The sequence below is a fragment of the Anguilla rostrata genome, chromosome 3, assembly GCF_018555375.3.
Source record: "Anguilla rostrata isolate EN2019 chromosome 3, ASM1855537v3, whole genome shotgun sequence".
Taxonomy (NCBI): Eukaryota; Metazoa; Chordata; class Actinopteri; order Anguilliformes; family Anguillidae; genus Anguilla; species Anguilla rostrata.
The window spans coordinates 69,987,256-70,007,928 of NC_057935.1; the positions used below are offsets into that span (position 1 = coordinate 69,987,256).

General features: G+C 50.7%; 1 protein-coding gene across 1 annotated transcript in view; it reads right to left on the minus strand.

Annotated features, from left to right (window-relative positions):
* Positions 1 to 289: 289 nt before the first annotated feature.
* The window catches only part of ube2f (ubiquitin-conjugating enzyme E2F (putative)), a 63,358-nt gene continuing 42,974 nt past the window's right edge, over positions 290 to 20,673 (minus strand). Inside the window, exons 8-10 of the mRNA XM_064329548.1 lie at positions 16,675 to 16,707; positions 14,948 to 15,010; positions 290 to 1,321 (exon numbers count right to left, since the gene is read on the minus strand). Of these exons, the coding sequence (XP_064185618.1) occupies positions 1,271 to 1,321; positions 14,948 to 15,010; positions 16,675 to 16,707 (147 nt within the window). The 3' untranslated portion in view covers positions 290 to 1,270. The remainder of the gene's footprint in view (positions 1,322 to 14,947; positions 15,011 to 16,674; positions 16,708 to 20,673) is intronic.

The window sequence follows — 20,673 nt, forward strand, 5'->3', positions numbered from 1 at the left end:
TAACACACACCTTCCAGTGTGCCAGCACACAAGACTGCAGTCTGTGTGGGAGGGATAGAATGGGGGTGGGGATGTGCTGTGTGTGGAAATGGGAGTGTGTGTGTGTGTGTGTGTGTGTGTGTGTGTGTGTGCGTGCGTGTAGATTGGGTCTGTGTGTGTGTGTGTGTTCATGTGTGTGTGTGTGTGTGTGTGTGTGTGTGTGTGTGCGCGTGCGTATTTCTGTGAGTGTGTATGTGTGTGTGTGTGTGTGCGTCCGTGTATGGTTGGGTCTGTGTGTGCTTGTGTGTGTGTGTGTGTGTGTGTGTGTGTGTGTGTGGAGAGGGGCTGGCAGCCTTTCACACATGCTCAGGTGGGACCACACAGCAGGGGGGCAGGAAGTGAGGACACAGGAAGTGACCCGGTGGCAGACCGCCCCCAAAATTACATCCTCAAAAGAACAATCACAGCTTTTCTCGTTTTCTCTTGTTCGTTTTCACTCGGCTAGCTAAAAGGTGAGAAGCAGGTAGCGCAGCGGGATCCCGGGGCTGTGCTGATTGGACAGAGTCATCGGTAACGTTGGCCACAGCTTTGACCCGCGTCTACACGCGGGGGTGGGGAGGGCGGGGAGGGTACAGCTCCCCCAACCCCCCTCCTCCCTGTGCTCTTGGCTATTGGCATGCAGTCAGGTGTGGGAGCAGGCAGTGTGGTTTAAATTCAGTTACACAGAGTGGTTTCTTTTTTTTGTCTTTTTTTTTTTTTTTTTTTTGTTCAGCTACACAGGTTTTCTTCTTTCTCTGCGAAAAGAGAAGGGGGGCAGGGCGGGCACTAGCAAGGGGGGACGTGGCGTTATCGCGGGTCTATCCACCTCACCGCTGGCCCGATTATCATTGTCGTTGGGTTTCGCTAACATCGACACCCCCCCCCTTTTTTAAAGTAAAGCGAACTGCTGGGGGGGAGGTGGGGGGGGTCACGTGACCAAGTTCATCCTCGAGCCCTGACAAAAAGGAAGAAAAAATAAAAAAGAGAATAATTTCATTTATGTTCCATTTCCCCTCTCCTGTGCCCAATGGGATTCTGGAGAGCAGTTCTAAAGCAATTTCTTTTCTCCCCCCCCCAATTTCTTCTTCTAAAATTTTAACATCTAGATGCATTTTTTTTGTTTTTTTTTGTGGTTTGATATCGCAGTCTGGGGTGCGTTGGAGATGATGCGCAGAGCGGGTCGGTCGGGGGCGGAGGGGGGGTTCAGCTGCGCAGTCGCAGTCGCAGGCAGCCGACGCAGCTGTCCAAGTCATCATCTGGCGTAGTTCTTGATGAAGTCCTGAACTTTGTTCCCGAAGTCCTCCTGGGGGGGGGGGGGGGAAAGAAGAGACGGGATCGTTCAGCCGTTTCGGAGAAGGTCACAAATGCATCGACCTCCCTTCGCGTTTCTCAAGAGTCAAATGCAGAGTAAAATTTAAAACATTGGTCCTAGCATACCAGGCAGTCAAGGGATCAGCCCCAGCATACCTCCACAAGATATTCAAACCCTACATGCCAGCCAGATCCCTCCGTTCTGCTACCTCAGGATGCCTGGCACCTCCCCCTCTTCGCACCTGCGCTTCCCGAACACGTCTCCTCTCTGTTCTGGCCCCACGATGGTGGAATGACCTCCCCGTGGAGGTCAGAACAGCTGAGACACTGACCCACTTCAAGCGACGACTGAAGACTCACCTCTTCAGGCTTCACCTCTCCCCATCCCTCCCTACCCCCCTGTAAATGACTGTAAGCTTAGGGTTGTAACTAGGTAGCTGTTTCGTAGGTGACTTAGGTGAATTAACTGTCTTAACTCCTGCTTGTATTTTTTCCATAGACTGCGTTGTTGCTGTTCTTGTTTGTGTTAGTGTTAATCAGTTTAACCTTCAGGGTCCAAGCTGAACTATGCGGTTGTTCCCTGCACTTGGACCGGTACTCATGGGGCGACATAGCTCAGGAGGTAAGACCGACTGTCTGGCAGTCGGAGGGTTGCCGCTTCAAACCCCGCCCTGGGCATGTCGAAGTGTCCTTGAGCACCTAACCCCTAACCCCTAACCCCTAACTGCTCTGGCGAATGAGAGGCATCAATTGTAAAGCGCTTTGGATAAAAGCGCTATATAAATGCAGTCCATTTACCATTTACTTCTCTCTAGGGTTTTCGACACACTTGTTCCTGGTTATGGATATACACTTTGTTGTACGTCACTCTGGATAAGAGCGTCTGCCAAATGCCTGTAATGTAATGTAATGTAACAATGATCTCTCCTAATACACAGCTCGTCTTTGCTGTATTTGTGCCACTGTGCCAGTCAACTGATCTGAGATCAGCTATCCTAAGCACACGGTTGCCAAAACAACCGAAGCGATAAAACATGAAACTAATGGACATCCGGTGAGAGAGAAGGGGTCGCGCGCGCAGAACCGTTACACAAGAGGGGAGCAGCGCGAGAGCTCGCCCGCGTGCCTATTTATAACAACGCCCCCTTAAATCAGAGCTGCTTTTAAATCATCTGCAGCTGCTCCCTCCAAACCCATAAATAACCAGGCAGTGCACTGGAGAGGGCGTCCAGAGACATCCCAGGAGACCAAGATAATCTGCATGTATGCAAAGCACTGTGGGAAAAAAAAACAAACAAAAAAAACAAAAAAAACCCAGATGTGGTTTTACTGGTGGAGATGTGATTTCTGGGAAGGCGACTGGGCTGGAGCTACAGGCCCATTTCAAACTCCTGCGATACCCACAATGCACCTGCCATGTGATGACCCACGATGCCGGGTTCAGAGCTCGCTCAAGCCCACCTCTCTGCGGAACCGGACCCGGGGGCCACAGCCGGATCGGCCCGCCGAGGAGGTCCCGGTGAAGCCCAGGTAAAACTCCGCACGGCTCAGGGAATTCTGGGAGTTCTGGGAATTCCGACCGCGGCGGGCGGAAGGTGATCGGAGCGCCCTTCGGAAGGCCGTGGGCTTCGGCTGCCCCAGCCAGATGACCCCTGACCTTTACAGTGGGCTATTTTTACCCCCCACCCCACCCCCGCCTCGGTCACAGGCAGTAGGAAGGTGGCTTTTTTTTTTTTTTTTTTTTACTGAGCACTGGAGCGAGCGCCCGTGTCTTTGGCACATAGCAGACAGACAGAATGTAACAGCGCTTGTTATTGGGGGGGCAGTGGCTCCCCCCCCCCCCCCCGTCTCCTCCAGCCCGCCGTGCGCCTCTCTCCTCTCTCCATCCTTCCCCAGGAGGTGGCGTGTCAGTCATCGGGACAGCGGGGAGATCAGGTTCCACGCCGCACTCAGGCCCGCGAGACAAGCCGAGGGAGGGGGGCGGGGGGGGGGGCGAGGGGGGACACAGGGCATGACATTTTCATCAACAACTACAGCTACAGCAGCGAGGAGGAGGAGGAGGAGAGAAATGGAAAACAGATGGGTGCTCTTCCTCTGCCACTCCCCCGGGGGGGGGGGGGGGGTCACACTCAGCCGCGCCGAGCTCAACACCGCCGCTCAGCGCTGAGAAGGGAGGAGCCCCAGAGCCATTAGAGCAGAGTGTGTGTGTGTGTGTGTGTGAGTGTGAGTGTGAGTGTGTGTATGTGTGTATGTGTGTGAGTATGTGTGTGTGCGTGCGTGTGTGTGTGTGTGTGTGTGAGTGTGTGCATGTGTGTGTGTGTGTGAGTGTGTGCATGTGTGTGCGTTTATGGGTGTGTGTGTATGTGTGTGTAAGTGTGAGTGTGAGTGTGAGTGTGAGTGTGAGTGTGTGCGTGCGCGCATGCATGCGTGCACGTCAGTGTTGCCTGGAATTATAATCACCATCTGTCTCTCTCAACCCTGAAGACCAAATTACCCAAGAAAACCCCCCCAAAAATATACACACATATATACCTCACACACTGGGGAGGGTCAGGGTTAAATGACAGGGGTCTATACAGCACTGCATTAATAAGACAGAGACGAACGGCATCGGGCAGGGGCACGTGCGTTTGAGGAAAGAGACAGGGTTCTGACACAGCCGATGGCACGGAACAGACCGCTATCTGGAGCGGATAGACGGGCCAGTACCGCCCCAAGCGCCTCAGCGTGGATCCATATCAGTTCTTAACAGGAAAATAGCTCACGTCTGGATTAGGGGGGTCGCACCAGCTGATCTTGCCCAGTCCTGTTCAGAGGAGTTACTGCTGGAGGAACAGCTAATTGAATTCAGTAAGTACGTGAGACTAATTTTACTCTCGCCTGGTCAGGTGACTCACAGGCCGCAGCGGAAGGCACCCCCGATATCCGCCCTCAGCAGAAAGCCTCACCGCGGACTCGCACGGCTTCAGGCAGCTTCTAAAGAGGCGCGAGGGGAAATAAAACAGCCCGGGATCTCGGTACACCCAGCCGCGACAAAAGGAACACATAGCTCAGGAGGTAAGACCGATTGACTGGCAGTCGGAGGGTTGCCGGTTCAAACCCCGCCCTGGGCGTGTCGAAGTGTCCTTGAGCAAGACACCTAATCCCTAACTGCTCTGGCGAATGAGAGGCATCAATTGTAAAGCGCTTTGGATAAAAGTGCTATATAAGTGCAGTCCATTTACCAACACGATCGCCGATTCCGTTTCGAAGAGAAGCGTGGAAGAGAAGCTGAAGCTTCGCTCTGAAGCTGAACGCCCCCCCCCCCCACGCAGAGCGGCCCTGAAGGCGTCCTCCAGCTTCTCCACCGGCCACCGTGAGCCTCCGGCTCTGCCCCCTCTCTCGCACAACATGGCGGCCGGCGGAAAAAAAAAAAAACATTTGGGAGAGCGTGGTTAAATGGTCCCGTGGCTGTGCTTAATAATCTCTCTCATTAAGAGGCGAGAGGACTGGGTTTAGAGGTCTAAGCTGATTAGGGTTATTATCTTTCCCTTTTTTTGCACGCTTGGAGGTTTTCCGAAGCTTTTGTAAGTGCCATAATAGAAAAATGAATATGAAACATGAACTTCCTGTGAAAAAAACGCCGAGCCCTACTCCAGACTGCAGGAGGGTAGAGCGGGGCGTTCAGAATAAAGGACCCAGGTTGATTTCAGGAGGGGTACAGTGGAAGAGTTAAACTGGCAGGAAGGACCGCTACCACTTCCTGTCCGAGATAGTGTAGTTTGTTCCGGGGGGACGGGGGGGGCGGGGCTGGGTGACATCTTAACTCTCTGACCCGTACAGTCACGCAGTCGGCCCACGGTGACATTAAATCGGTTATCATTAAGGGAGATCAGACCAGGAAGTCCACGCTGAAGCTATTTTCTCAGAAACGTTAAAGCTGAGATCTCCACTCTGAGGAAACTCGTTCAGAGAAACATCTGCGTGGTGCTCTGTAACCCCCAGCACCCCCAGCGGTTTCGGGAGTCCACCGGAGGTTCAATCCACCCCCCCGGGGCTCGTCATGGGGGGGGGGGGGGGGGTTGTTCATTCATGCCTCAAACTAAACATTTAATTCACACTAGAGTTCCGCAGAGGTCCAAAAACAAGCTCATCAGGCCAATAAAAATAAAATAAAGCATGCAGCCGCAATGATTCTGAATCTTGTTCAGAGGAATCTTTGCCGCTTCGACAAACCGAAGCTAAGCCCCAGTGATGAAAATTGTTTATTCCAAAATTATAATTGAGAAAATTTAATGAGAAGGAGAAATGTAATTTCTTGCTGCAGAGGCTCAGTTGGCTTGTATCTCTACATTAAGGCACTTAGAACATGCACCTCCCCAGAGTAATTAGCATTTTCTTTTTTTTTTTTTACATGCAATCAATTCACAAATGATGAATTCATTTTTTTTTTTTTTCAATTAACTCAAAAATCTATTTTACAGCTGGATCGTTATTGAAGCAATTCAGGTTAAATGCTTAGCTCAAGAGCACAACAGGTGCGCCACGTCTGAGATGCAAACCTGCAACCTCATCCTTACAAAGCCAGGGGTCTTGAAGAATTGCGCTACATTGCCACCCAGATGTAAACCGATTCCAAGACACCATCTTACAGGAGTCCAACACCTGCAAAGACAGCAAAGCCGCCTGGAACGATGTCGCTTGCGGGGAATATATGAAAGCCCCCCCCCCCCCACCCACCCCATCACTAACAGGCTGAATCACAGGATTACCAGCGTTTAGAGATGACTACGGTGCCAGCAGGCCATGTTCTACTCAACTGCCTGTCAATGATGGAATAGCTGTCCTTAACAAACTTCATTAGTTTCTCCTCTAATTAAAACGGGCCGTGTGTGTTTGTGGTTCTGTTCCCCTGACGATGACCCTGGGATTTATTCCATTTCTTTCATTCTTTGTTTTTTTTTTTCTCCTCCTGCTCTTTTTAAAGGCCTGCAGTCCGCACAGCCCTTTTATTTTTGTGGGACAAGGAGCCAGGAGCATGCTGGGATATTTTTACAGCTTGCCTCACGATCGGCAGGGACTGCTCCATCATCGGGCCCCTCAGAACTACAAAAAAACATTTGACATTTCGGCCAAGCCAAGGCCTCACTGAGATGGCGAGATGAGGGCCACGAGGGGGGTGGGGGGGGGGGGGTTGGGGGCGGTTGTCGGCACTTTGTCCAAAAGCAGCCCTGATGGGCTTTGTGACTCTTGAGGGGTCCACTGACCCCAGTCTGGACAGACTTCAGAGGCATTAAAGGTCACCCCTTCATATGAACAGCGGGATGCTGATGGTCCTCCTCAGCACCAGGGGGGGCCATGGGATCAGGCCGGGAAACTAACAGACTCCACCACCTGGGGCTGGTGAGTTTGTCTGCTCCACCGGTCACTTTGGCAGGGAACCACCCATCACTTGGAGGTCCTGGACGCAAGAGTGGTTTGTCTGGCAGTCGGAGGGTTGCCGGTTCGATCCCCGCCCTGGGCGTGTCGAAGTGTCCCTCAGCAAGACACCAAGCCCTAACTGCTCTGGTGAATGAGAGGCATCAATTGTAAAGCACTTTGGATGAAAGCGCTATATAAATGCAGTCCATTCATTCTAAGTATCTAGTTGTCTGGTAAAAGGGCAAAATCGGCTGGTGGATTTTGGGATGCACCAGCCAATGTGGCCAGTGGACAAAAAAAAAAAAAAGTTAATTTCCTGCACTGCATGGAATGCGATAAAAGTTAACCGTTAGACCTGTCAATCATCCGCAACACAGACTGTCAGAGAACACACAGTGACGAGCCAATGAGGGCACAGTCTCTGACACAAGCCCCTCCCAGCTACTCAACCCCAGACGGGCTGTCAGGCAGGTTTTATGTCATTTAAACAGAACAGGGGTGGGCGGGGGGGCGGGGTCGGGGGTAGAATCACTTTTCAGACCACCCCCCGCCCCAGTGCTGCCCCGTCCCGGCCACCACTCCCTGTCGAACCCGCGGCAGGCAGACCATAATGAGGCCGCTTGGTCACCTTGGCTGGGCTTCTAGAGACGAGCCTCAGGTTGCACCCCCCCCCCCGCCCCGCCCCCGAAAACACGCATCGGCGAGGGGAAGCAGTTGTTGCTGCGCCCTGCTGGACTAGAATTTGCCACGAATGCGTGAACAAAAAGAGGAGAGGAAACGAACAGACCGGCCTCTGGAAGGAGATACCGGTGCACGGACAGATTTTACAATGCTACAGCACGCACCCCGAATCGCTGACTTTTGTAAAGCCTTCTCCCCGTTGTTCTCTCCACAAATTCGGAACGCTCAGTCCTCTTTATCTTTGCTGCAGCAGCTAGCGCAGCTGAGCGCTAACCGGCGCGTCCCCCTGCTATCGATCAGGGAGTCCAAAGACCAGGATACGCGCTCCTCCTAAGTGTGATGTACAAGGAGGACAATGAGAGATGGGCCTGAAGATCCCCCGACCCCAAACACCATCAATCATGCCCAAACACACACAGACCCCCAAACACCATCAATCATGCCCAAACACACACAGACCCCCAAACACCATTAAATGTGCCCGCACACACACACACAGACCCCCAAACACCATCAATCGTGCCTGCACACACACAGACCCCCAAACACCATTAAATGTGCCCAAACACACACAGACCCCCAAACACCATCAACCGTGCCCAAACACACACAGACCCCCAAACACCATTAAATGTGCCCGCACACACACACACACAGACCCCGAACTCCAAACACAATTAAACTTGCCAGCACGCAGACACAGGCGCACACTGAGCTTCGTTTATGAACAGTGTCATTAGTAAGCTGTCAGCCTCTCCTATTTCATGTTATACTTCTATCTACATCTCTCTAATATTAGTGCAGAGTGTGTGTGAGTGTGTGGTTATGCGTGTGTGTGTGTGTGTATACGTGAGCATGTGCGGTTATTGTGTGTGTGAGTGTGTGTATGTGTGTGTGAGTGTGTGTGTGTGTGTGTGTGTGTGTGTATGCGTGCGTGTGTGTGTGTGTGTGTACGCGTGCGTGTGTGTGTGTGCGTGTGCATGTGTGTATGTGTGAGATGCTGAGGCACTAGGCCTCCCTGTGTATCTGAGAGTAGTGCGATGTGTAGCCGGTGTGTGAAGCTCTGCGTGGGGTGCACCCACCCACAAGCGCAGGGACTGACACCCCCCCCCCCTCCCCCCCCCCACGCTCACTCTCAGCAGTGCAGCGGCAGCAGCAACGGAGCTTTCTGATACTCAGTACATTACATTACACTACATTAAAGTCATTTAGCTGACTCTCTTACCCACAGAGACTTGCACAGCGTTTGCATTTTTAATTTTTATTATTATTACTATTACTTTTTATACACAGTATCCATTATTACAGCTGGATATACACTGAAACGATGCAGGTTAAGTACCTTGCTCAAGTGGCTGTGTCCTACGTGGGACTCGAACCTGCAGCCTCTCTGGCTGTAAGGCCAGTCCCCTAACGGCTGTACGACGCTGTCGGCAATGCTGAGCGCAGGGGGGAGAAGCGGTTCCAGTTCCAGCGCACGTGCTCGTTTTGCAGGGGGACGTGAGAGAGGGACAGAGAGGGGGGCGAATTTCGCCTCTGCGCCCTCAGGAACTCCTCTGATTGGACCGGCCCCTGCAGGGGAACGGGACGTTCCGTCTTAAAAGAGGCTCAGACGCTGCTCAGCGGCGTTCCCGCGTCCCGAACCCGGACGCCAGGCGCGCTGCGTCAGCGTAAACCCCCCCCCGGGCGCAAGCGCAGGCACGGACGTGCGTCCCAGAGTCCCCCCGCTCCAGGGTCGCCGGCGGCAACGGGATTCTGTGCTCCGCTCTGCCGGGGCCACGTCAGAGGAAACCAAGAGGGGCGACCCCGTGACACCCGGGACAGAGAGGGACCCCGGGGGCGGGGGCGAGGGGGGGGGATCCGGCTCGTCAGGGAGACCCCTCGCTCCCCATGCACAGCGGAGCGGGACTCGCAGACGGGCCCAATGTCACGTCACACTCAACCCCAAAAACCCAGAGGCCCGTCTGCTGAACAGCCCCCCCCACCCCCACAGCCCGAGAGAGCGCTCAAACATGGCCGCCGGGCTCTGCTCCGGCTAGACGCGCCGCGAACTCGAACCCAGACGATCGCGCTCGGCCCCGACCCTCCGTGGGAAAAAGCAGTCCGGTCCGCAGGGCTGCGCCTCTTCAGAACCCAGCCCTGACTGATGCCAAGCCAATGCCCCCGCCCACCGCCAGAGAGAGAGCCTGCACGCTTCCCGTCCCCGCGTCCCCACGGGGGGGTGGGGGTCATTACCACACACAGGAAGGAAGGAAGGAGGCGTTCCCCACCCGCTTTAAAACAGTAGGCCCAGCTCCAGAGTCAGACGCACAGACCCCAGGCTCGGCCGTTCGAGGTTCTAAATTTCCCCAACAAGGGGGTGGTGGGGGGGGTGACGAGGGGCGAGGGGCGGGGGGGGAGGGGTTTGGGCACTCGGAACGCACCTTTGCCGAGAGGAATTTCGGCGGAAAGAGAGAGCAAACACAACTAACCTGGCGCCTGTTTAACACCGGGCGGGTTCAGGAATCGAAGGGCCGTCACTGAACACGGAGTTAATGATATATACGCCCCCCCCCCCCAAAAAGTGCGCTTACATAACGAACGCAAGAGTGGCGAGCCGTTATTAGATGACTAAGCTCGGGGGGGTGGGGTTAGACCCGCGCTGCTCTCTTCATCCGAGCGCAACGCAAACACGGAGCTGTGATACAACCGTTAGGTGAACGCCATCAGATCTCTGCACATCACCGAAAACAGCGTTCGACTATAACAGGAGCAGAAACGGCACACACCGTTTCAGCTGTCTTTCAGCTCAAGAGAACTTCATCCCTCCTTCCCGATGACCTCAGGGCCAACACATTCATTTGGGTGTCAGAGCAAAAACTTGTTATTTGTGATTTCCGAGATACTAGAATTTCCAACAGGAAAAAAAAAAAAAAAAAACTTACGATAAATATCAATATCTTCTGGGGAAAGGTGGAGATTAAAAATGTTTTGCAGAAGCATGTACAAACTGGCAATAAAAATTAAACGCATCGCTTGCATGAACGCCATTTAATTATAAGGCTGGATTGGTATGGACACATAAAGGGCAGCGGAGCGTGACTCAACGCTGAGGCCGCCTCTGGCAGTGCGATCGGGTTCAGATTCAGCATCCAGCCTCCCGCTCCCTCAGACTGGGGCTACGCCGGCGCGCAGTGCCATCCCTCCCGCAGCTTTAAATGGACAGGGGCGGCACATGCCACGCTCAAAAGCAGCTTATACACCCCCCCCCAAAACAGGGCTCAAGCACGCTTCATTTCAAACATTAAGAGTACAAAAAAATTATATATATATATTTGAAAAAAGAAAAAGACAGATGTGAGAACGAGGTTCAAAAGCGAGCCTAGATTTGTGTCCTTTGGAATGGTTAATGGTAAATGGACTGCATTTATATAGCGCTTTTATCCAAAGCGCTTTACAATTGATGCCTCTCATTAGCCAGAGCAGTTAGGGGTTAGGGGTTAGGTGTCTTGCTCATGGACACTTCGACACGCCCAGGGTGGGGTTTGAACCGGCAACCCCCCGACTGCCAGACAATCGGTCTTACCTCCTGAGCTATGTCGCCCCTTAGCAAGGACAAATTCTTTATGTGCAGGAAGAAAGAGAGACAGAGAGAGAGAGAGAGATGGATAGGTAGAGATGAAAGAGAGATGAAGAGAGGAGGGAGAGAAATAGAGAGAGAAATAAAGAAAAAAAGGACTTTTTTTACATAATGAAGCATATCCTTACACTGCGCTTGTCTGCATGTTGTAATCTAGTGTTATATAATTTGCATTTGTGAGTGGTAACAGATGTAGCCTAAATACGTGGTTGAAATACCGTACCATATTCATTTTCTATTTAACAAAAAGAGCTTGCTCTGAACTGAACACAAAGAGATGCTTGGGAAGCAAAGTGAAAAGCATCACCATGACCTCCCAGACGCCCCAACGAAGAGTCAGATCAGAGACCCTCACCAGGGGGTCAGACAGGCACAGAAAGACCAAAACCCATGGTGTGCTCCGGACACTCTCCCTCCACTCAAACCTCTGCGAAACCAAAGCTCGAGGTCATCATCTCAAACAGACAAAAACTAAACTAAAAACACAACTACAAAAAGTGCTGACCTTTGCGTTTGAACAAAAGGGCGTGGGTGTATTTTTGGAGCAAAGAACTGCTTGGAAAACCCTCTTGGAAATCCATTTTCAAATTCCAGTCCACGGGGGGGTTGAAAATATGTAATCAACCACTTAACGACACAAAATAGCCGAGCGTGCCCTTCAAGCAAATTAACGCTGGATTTAAACGGGGCAATTTACATTAATTCATCAGAGAAATTAATTCTGAGCAACTGGACCGAAGGACCAGGAACATGTTTATTTTCAAGAGCAACATAATGCACCCTGGAGGAGGAGGAGGAGAACATCACCCTTAAGGGGAGAATTCAGACCAAGTTCCATTTGATATTTATTTATTTTTTTAAAGCTTTCTTCGCATAAATGCGTAGCGTTCCCATTACTACTGCCTGCATTTTAATTATTTACTTTGGCTAAATTACATTCCTCTGCATTTCTCATTATATTCAGGAGCTGGGGAAGATTTATTGCACTTCACGCACGAGTCTGGTCTTAAGATTTATTAAAACTCTGAAGCAACTGGAGTTTCCTTCCTTCATCATAAACGAATGATTGATTCAGAAATTCAGAAAGATTTAACTTTCTTTGTGAATAACAGAGAGAGAGAGAGAGAGATAGGGAGAACTGAGTTTCAACCATTTAAAAAGTTTTAAAGCAAAAAAAACTTGTACATCATCTTTTTTTCTCTCTCTCTAGAAATGAACGAGGACATTCCATTGTGCATTCTGTTGAGCAGGTGAACAAAAGCCCGATTCAGTTCCTCCTTAGCCGAGCACATGAATCAAGCGCTAACGCCTTTGTGCTAACCTTCAAGGCCAGCCCAACGCAGGGACCGGGTTTTGATCGATGGGCTATTAGCACGCCGGTGAGTAACGGCGTCCGCCATCTTTTGTCCCGTTAAAGAGTAACGGACCGGACCGAGCGATTTTGGAGCCGGCCGAAGAGTGGCTGCCGCAGAGCCAGAACGCCTCCACATGCCTCCGATGCTTCGGATCACACGGCGGTGTGGAGCAGCCACCAGAGCGCACGGGTGTGTGTGTGCGTGCCAGGAACAACGGAGCAATTCAAAGCAGAGGACGAGGAAAGACTCTGCTGCTCGTGCATCTCATTCAGCCCACCCCCCTCCCCCCCTCCCCCACTCCTTCGCCCCCCCCCCCCCCAACTTTTTTCCACTGTCTTTGTTCTTCCTTCCCGTTCCTGATTGGCCAGTTACGTTAGCAGGCCTTTCCCGTCGCTGCGACACTCGCCAGTTTTGGGAGAGAACGCAGGCCAGGATGCGCGCAGAAGAACGCGAAGCCGGTCGTCTTCTCCTTCTCCTCCTCCTCCTCCGTCTCCTCCTGCCGAACGCCAGCTGAGCTGCATTCTGCTGCAGAGAAACCCCAAGTCGCCAAAGCGTGGAGAAGCCCGGGTGACTCTGTGCCCAATTAGGATTTGCTCTGTGTGTGTGTGTGTGTGTGTGCGTGTGCGTGAGTGTGGGTGTGTGTGTGTGTGTGTGTGTGTGTGTGTGTGTGTGTGTGTGTGTGTGTGTGTTGTGTGTGTGTGCGTGTGTGTGCGCGTGAGTGTGGGTGTGTGTGCGTTTGTGTGTGTGTGTGTGCGAGTGTGATTGTGTGAGTATATGTATTTGTGTGTGTGTGTATGTGTATGAGTGTGTGTGTGTATGTGTATGAGTATGTGTTATCTCATACATTTGGTACACCGGTCCCTTGGCCCCCTGAGGCATTCTGACGAGCGCGTCAGCATTTCCAGGGACAACAGGCATCTCTGACAAGCAGCTCTGTCCAAACTGAGCTGATTGGGCCAATCCAAACTGACATCCCGCGGCAAGGCTGCGGTCTGCTACACTGAGCCACATTTAATGGAGGAGACGCAGTTTCAGCCCCGAATCCATTTCGCATTCAGGACCGCGTGCTAAAGCACCAGAACCGCCGGTCTTTAAAGCAAGCGTCAGCAAAAACAGCCGCCACCCGCCCTTAAACGAGCAGGGTGGAAACACAAACGCACGTCCAACTTCAGGGTGGTTCTCGCCCGTTACAATTCGAAACAAGCGATGCAAACGCCAAACGGCGCTACGAGAGAAAAGCTATTGGATGCGCCATGTCACGTGATGTGTTCCTGCCAATCGCATGGAAACGGCAAGGCCTTGATGCCGATTGGCTGTTTCATGGGTCACCCAATAGATAACGTTTGGTGACGTTCTTTGGAGGCAATTCACGCGGCCCCTGCAGCGAGGTCGTTTACTTTTTATTAAAGAGAAATAGTTGAGAAGAAAGGCAACACGCTACACGGTGGTGACGACTGTCATTGCATTCGATAATCATTACCACGGTATGTCACCCAGCCCTAATACCCACATCCACGCACATTCTCTCTCTCCAACACACACACACACACACACACACACACACACAAAACAAATAAAATGTGTTCTGCAACCTGCAAAAGCAGCACTGTAGGTTGTCACAAAAATTTTGCAAGAGCAACACAGCAAGAGTCTGACAGGGTGAGTTTCCAGAATATTTTGCGGGATCCGTGCCCAGTTTTATTCATAGCCATGAACAGTAAGAACATGCACTAAGTTCAGTTTACTGGAGTTTACTGGGCTACATCATCCTCCTCACCTACATTTCCCCTCCAGCACAGAGATAACCCCGCCCACCACCAAGCACACTGAAATACCCTCCTGTACAAAAGGCCAAAATGCACGCCTGGCAGTCCTGTCAGCAGATAAATTTACAGCATACGTTTATTTTCATTTAATACGTACAGTAGTGCTCTCAGTCACCCTACCTGGGTCAGACTCAGTGTTCTGCACAGAGAAGTCACCACCTGGTCAGTGGCCTCTGACCTGGAGCCAGGTAATCAGGGCTGAGGTTTAATTACCTGCATGTTAGCTGGCTGACAGTTACTACAGTCAGCAGCACAGGGGGGTCAGTCTGGACTGTTCAATTCCTATTACAGTAGAGCAGCATAGCTGCACATAATCACACCCCTAACTGCAGATAACCACACCCCTAACCGCAGAAAACCACACCCCTAACTGCAGAAAACCACACCCCTAACTGCAGATGACCACACCCCTAACTGCAGATGACCACACCCCTAACTGCAGATAACCACACCCCTAGCAGCAGATAACCACACTCCGAGTTGAAGATAACCACACCCCTAGATGCAGATAACCACACCTCTAGCAGAAGATAACCACACCCCTCTTCCCAACAGACCTCAATACAAGAGTGCTAATTTCACACATTCCATATGCCCAAGAGATACTCAGCTATAATGCTACACTCTGCATCCACATTCATTCAAAAGTAGGGAGACGGATCTGCCCGTGTTAGGAATAAAGGGTGGAGTATCTGGTGCGCGTGTAGGATCTGTGGTAAAACCCTGGCGGATATTACCTTGTCCCGCAGGTGATGTTCGGCCGCGTCGATGTTCAACGGGTCGTCGAAATTCAGAAGATCCTGGAGGGAACACGAGCAGAGACTGAACTGGAGCAGCAGCAGGCGCTAAATTTTTTAATCTTCTAAGTTTCCTCTCGGCTAAAAACGCTGAATGTTCAAATTCCCTGAATGTAGCTGCTCACATCTTCAGATCAAGGCAGCCCTGTTTCTGACTCAAAAAAGGCTGAAATATGGGTGGAATCGTTTTATGTTCAAGGTCTATGCCGATAACACACGCAAAAAATGAATTAATTGCATTCATAGGGGGGAAAAGGGGGCTCAAGTATGTAACTACAGACCATAAAGAGCAAAAGGGTTACCAAGGAAACGGTGGTGCGCACTCATCTAAAGGTGCCACTGTGGCCAATCACGACTAGCCCAGTAGACGGGCAGGCACCCGTAGCCCCAGGGCAAAATCTGGCAGCACAAACAGACACTGACAGAGGGCCAACATCCTGCCACATCTGTTCCTGGTCCTGGTCCCCAGCTGTACCCCCAAAACACTTTGGGGTAACTGGCAAAATAACGAAAAATGTATTCATACAGATCGAGAGGCATTTTTTTTTTTTTGCCCCGTCGCTGGGGCATTTAGAGAGTTACGAGGGCATTTCTGCCCGCCGGCCCTGTTTATTTCCGACCCTGGAAAGAAGGGGACGTGAGCAGATCTGTGCTCTCCCGGGACCTTCGACTGCAGTGCAGACCCTTCCAGTCGATCACAGATAACGAGGCCTGACAGAGTGCAGCAAGAGCCTCACTCGAGCACCAATGAGAGGAGGCCAGGGTCATGTGGCCACACAGCCACCCATGTAACACTCTACATAAGACATTACCCCCTTCACACTTAAATATGATCTGGCAGTCTCTTCTTTAGAGGACGGAATACTACTGTGGGCTTCAGTGTACCAGAAAGTTCAGAGAAGTAATAATAATTGTTATTATTTTTTTATTCATTTATTATTTTTCTGATATTAAATTGAAAAACACAGTAGTAAATATGGCCACCGTGCGCTACTTGACGTCATCTCACTGACGAACACGGAGCTGCGGCGTCTCTAACAGGCAGCCAAGTCAGGAAGGGCACGTCATTGGCTCTGCTGTCATAGCTCCGCCCACATGCCACGGTAACAGTCTTCCTCCTTCTGCCACTTACAGGAAGTCACTCCCCAAGCCAGAGGAGATGAGACTCAGTATCAGACGCTGCCCGACAGCATCGCGCTCGGGGAATGTTGGATATGGATAACTCAACAAGACGGTCCTCCACGAGTCGGACATCTTTGTGCTCAACTGGTCATTCAGGCCCAAAACAGGACCGGGCCACACAAACAACACACACAGGCTACAAGCTTATAGGCTATATTTCAAACTTGTTGTTGGGCTTGGGAGGTTCGGAGCCTGAAGAGACAGAAGGGCCCTGCCGCAAAGCCTAGGAATTTAGTGTGGGACAGAATTCTAGTTATGCTAGAGAAACCTCTCCTCCCTTCAACATAATGAGGCAAACTAACCAGTTTTTTTTTTTTTTAAACTGATTTTCAACCTGATGAGAAGTACCCTTATTAGGGCACCCCTCCGTCAGCAATACACTTGTCATAATGTCATAGGGGCCGCTATAGGAACTGTGATGTTAAAAAGTCTCACAACTGTACAGCTTTAGGTTTTTTGGCGTGCGCGGAAGGTGTGGTACTTACAGTAAATAAGGAGTTCAGTCCCCAGACCACGTCCTAAGGGCAAGCACAAAGAAAAAGGATTAAAACCCATTTTCTCCTTCATCTCCTCCCCCCCCCCCCGCCACACATTCAGTCAATCTGCATTAATGAAGCGCTTTTTACAGCATCACAAATCAGCCACTAAATACGCTAACTATCTAACAGGGCTTATGCTAGCTTTCAGCATGGGCTGACACGATTATGGGAGATCATATTACAGTACTAAAGAATGGCTGTTCGACCGTTTCAATGAGAAACGATTGAAGCAACAACGGTGACGGGGATTAATTACCCGTTAAAAGATTAGACGATGTCTTTGGACGAGTGTACCTCACCGGCGACAGCGCGCCTCCACGAATCATAAAGATTCTGCAGTAAAAACGCTGAAATTCTCTCTTTCTTTCACACAATTACCCTTCAGAAATCCCCCTCGTCCGGGGGACGGGGGGACACTGGTGAAAGTGATTAAACAGCTCGTCTTGCGCGCTTTTAAAGATTATTCATTCGCACGGAGGAATGTGTCGCACGGCAGATAGAGAAATTTGGGCACGGTTTCATAATTGCTATGGCGAAAAAAAAAAAAAAATCCCATTTGGCGACTGTCCAGTCCCCATGACGACGGGCCCAAGAACGTACGTCCGTAATGAAAATGATGATTAAAAACAAACGGAAAAAAAAACAAAAAAACGACGGACATCCGAAGGGACACCTGGAAATGTATGCAAGGCCCCGACAACAAACCCATCTGCATTGCTAATGGACGCGCCACACAGACCTGGGCCGGCTTCTTAACAACCCAGCGCTACAGGGAATACTTCAGAAAAGCACACATCGAAGGGTCAGCCAACCATAACGACGATGCGTTTATTCACAACAAATACAATCCTACATTTCCCCATGAAAAACATCCTGAGGAATTTCACCTGATCCCTCCAGGTGGGGAACAGCCACAATGCTGTCGTCTTAAATACACAGAAAAGAAAAGTAAAAAAAAAAAAGTAGCAACGACCTTCGAATAATAATAACGGTAATTACTAATGTCTTCAAGGTGTGGAGGATGTCAGCCAGAATTCAAACATACCTCAGGCGGTTTTAAAAAGGTCAGTGAGAACAAGGGTGGTCGGAAATGTTTCCATTACCGCACAACTGTAACAGCGCTAACAGCTAACAGGCTACGACAAGGTCAGCTAAGGTCGAAGCAAGACGCGGTTCCACAGGCAAGCCAACGTTAAGCTTAGCGCCCAAGGCTGCTCTCATTCAGTAATAGAGGAAACAGACGTCTATAACATTACATGAATTAATAATGAAACAACAGGTGGCCAGCCCTGGATTAACATATTGCTCATATATCAAGTGCCTGTCCTCCCTGAAACTATAATATCATGTTCCCGTAATGAGAGCTGTTGTAAGGATGACGTTGGTACAATCCATCTTAGAGATTACATTTTTTTTAAGGGGTTCCAGAGGTGAACCTGACAAAAACAGATAACTTTCTTGGTCTATAAACTGCTGATTTCATAAAACGTGGAAAGAACAAGCAAAGAATATTTTTCTTCAGATATCAGTATCATTAGCAATACAGCAGTTCCACGATAATCTCGAGATCTGAGGGTTGAAAAGGAAACACGAGAAACAGCAGCAAGGTTTCATGGGTTCAGGAATCCCAACAAAGATGGCGGCCTCTTTGGTCATTAAATAAAAAAGACACAAGGACTGACAGAGCACAGCGGACAGGATTACGGACCAGTCTTCTGGAAAAGCGGAAACATACACAGTCAGAGCTCTTTCCAAGCCTAATGTGTTTGGCAGTGTGAAGGGTCACAGGTGTAGTGAAGAGAATACACCTGCACTGATGACACTACCTGTACTGAGGCCTGTACTAAACCCCTGTGCTCTCACCTCAGCCATTAGAAATCAAGCAAGCCCCAATCTTTTTGTTTCTGATACTACATGTACTTATAACTTAGCCTTTAAGTTCAGTAAAAGCTGCATTCCTTGTGCTGCGTCGACTAATAACTACATACATTTTAGGACAAAGCACACGGCAGTGAACGAGAACAAAGCCTTAATAAATATGTTATTAAATATGAATACATATTTTATTAACTATTAATAAACATGTTATTAACTATTAATAACTGTGTTATTAACTATTAATAACTGTGTTATTAACTATTAATAAACACATTTCACTATGTTCCTAGTCACCGGACTGCTCGTTTAAAGAGCCCAACATTGGCAGTGGAGTTTTTGAATGTTTTAGACGCAGGCATTAAGGACACTGGTGAGTGTCTGCAGCTAGAGTGAGGGGGTTGGGTTGTGGGGGGGGGGGGGGTCATCTTTCATTTAGCATTCAGCCACACTTCCAAGGAAAAAACCTTGCATGAGGAGACAGGGAATAAAGTTGTTTGGAATGGAAGATCGAATGTAGACAACGTACTTATTCTCCTTTTTTGTCCCGGCAGCCCTGCGGTGTGAAACTGGAAGTCAAGGGGGGGGGGGGGGGCGTCACTGACAGAGGGCCTGGATCTGAGGCTGTGTGATACGACCTCAAAACCGGAGAGGGAATCAGAGGAGGGACAAGGGAAACTGCAGGTTCCATGGTACCTGTTCATCGGTTTCTCTTTCCCTGAGGTAAACAAGTAACCATCGCCACAGAAATCCTAACTCAGCCAGCGCGCGGCAGCCACCAGGTCCGTCCGTGACGGCGACAGTGAAACTTTTCTGTCGCGGCAAAACACCGGGCCCAACCCCATCGCGGCTGCCAGTCCTGGCGCTGTCACCCCCGGAGTGACTGACGGCTTTGGATTAGCATTCCAATTGGGCAGAGACCAATTCAATACCTTCAAGGGGGCTCCTTCTCCCTCACCCCAGACTAATTAGAAAAGTGTTTCACTTCGCCGGGTGTCATCCCTTGCGGTATTTCTGCTAACGAGATGAGAACGCTCGCCCCAGAATGCAAATCAACAGGAAGTGAGAGCGCGCTGCGGCTCACGCGATCCCGACGAGACGGGACGGGGCGGGACGGGGCGGGGCGGGACGGGGCGGGCCCGTGCTTTTTCAAACGGAGATCAGAGGAGAAGGCGCGTTCATATATCCCGCTTAAAACAGCAGTGGTGGAATCCTGTTTGCGGGGGGCCCCTGTAACCTCTCCTAATTGAATTGTAATCTGGCAGCAATGTCACACCAGCTGAGCACAGCCAGCGCACGACGGTGAGAAACTGAGCCGTTTTGGAAACGCCCTGCTGCTCGCGCCAACCCCTCGCAACGGGCGCTAACCACTCCAGCGAGCAGCGAGCTCTCGAAGCGCCCCGTTCCCCCCTCCCGTCCTCCTCCCCCTCACAAATCATTGCCCTCCTGACAGCTCCGAGCAGCCAAACGTCCCCAAATATTCTACGCATCGTGACTCTCTCCACTTCACTGTAGGGCCTCGGGCCTAGTGAGTGAGGTCACACTGAGTGTGTGTATGCCTTTGTGCGTGTCCGTGGGTGTGTGCGTGTGTGTACACTGTCAGTGAGGAGAACTTGTGCCACATGTTCACCACACACAAAGCCTGTACCTACACAGACACACACACACATACCACCACCACCACTACCACTACCGCTACCACTACTACTACTACTACTACTACTACTAGTAATAATAATAATAATATTAAATCTTTAATGAATGGGAAATATCAAGTAGACATGAGTAAGGTTTACAGCCAATCAGTGTGCTGTAGGGGAGGAGCCTAATAAAGTAAAGGAGCGAATCACGGAGCAGCAAAGTCCACAGATGAAGCACAGTGATTATGCCTCTCCACCTGCAGCGGGACACGTGCAGGGCTCTGCAGAGATCAGGGGGCTCTATGGGGCTGAGCACTGATCAGCCTAACGTGTCCCTGAAGAGCAGCAGCATCCGGAGAGGCCGAGCGGATTTCCCCCCCCTGTCAGCGGAGAGCCGGGGTGGATCACATCCCATCCGTCATCACCATGG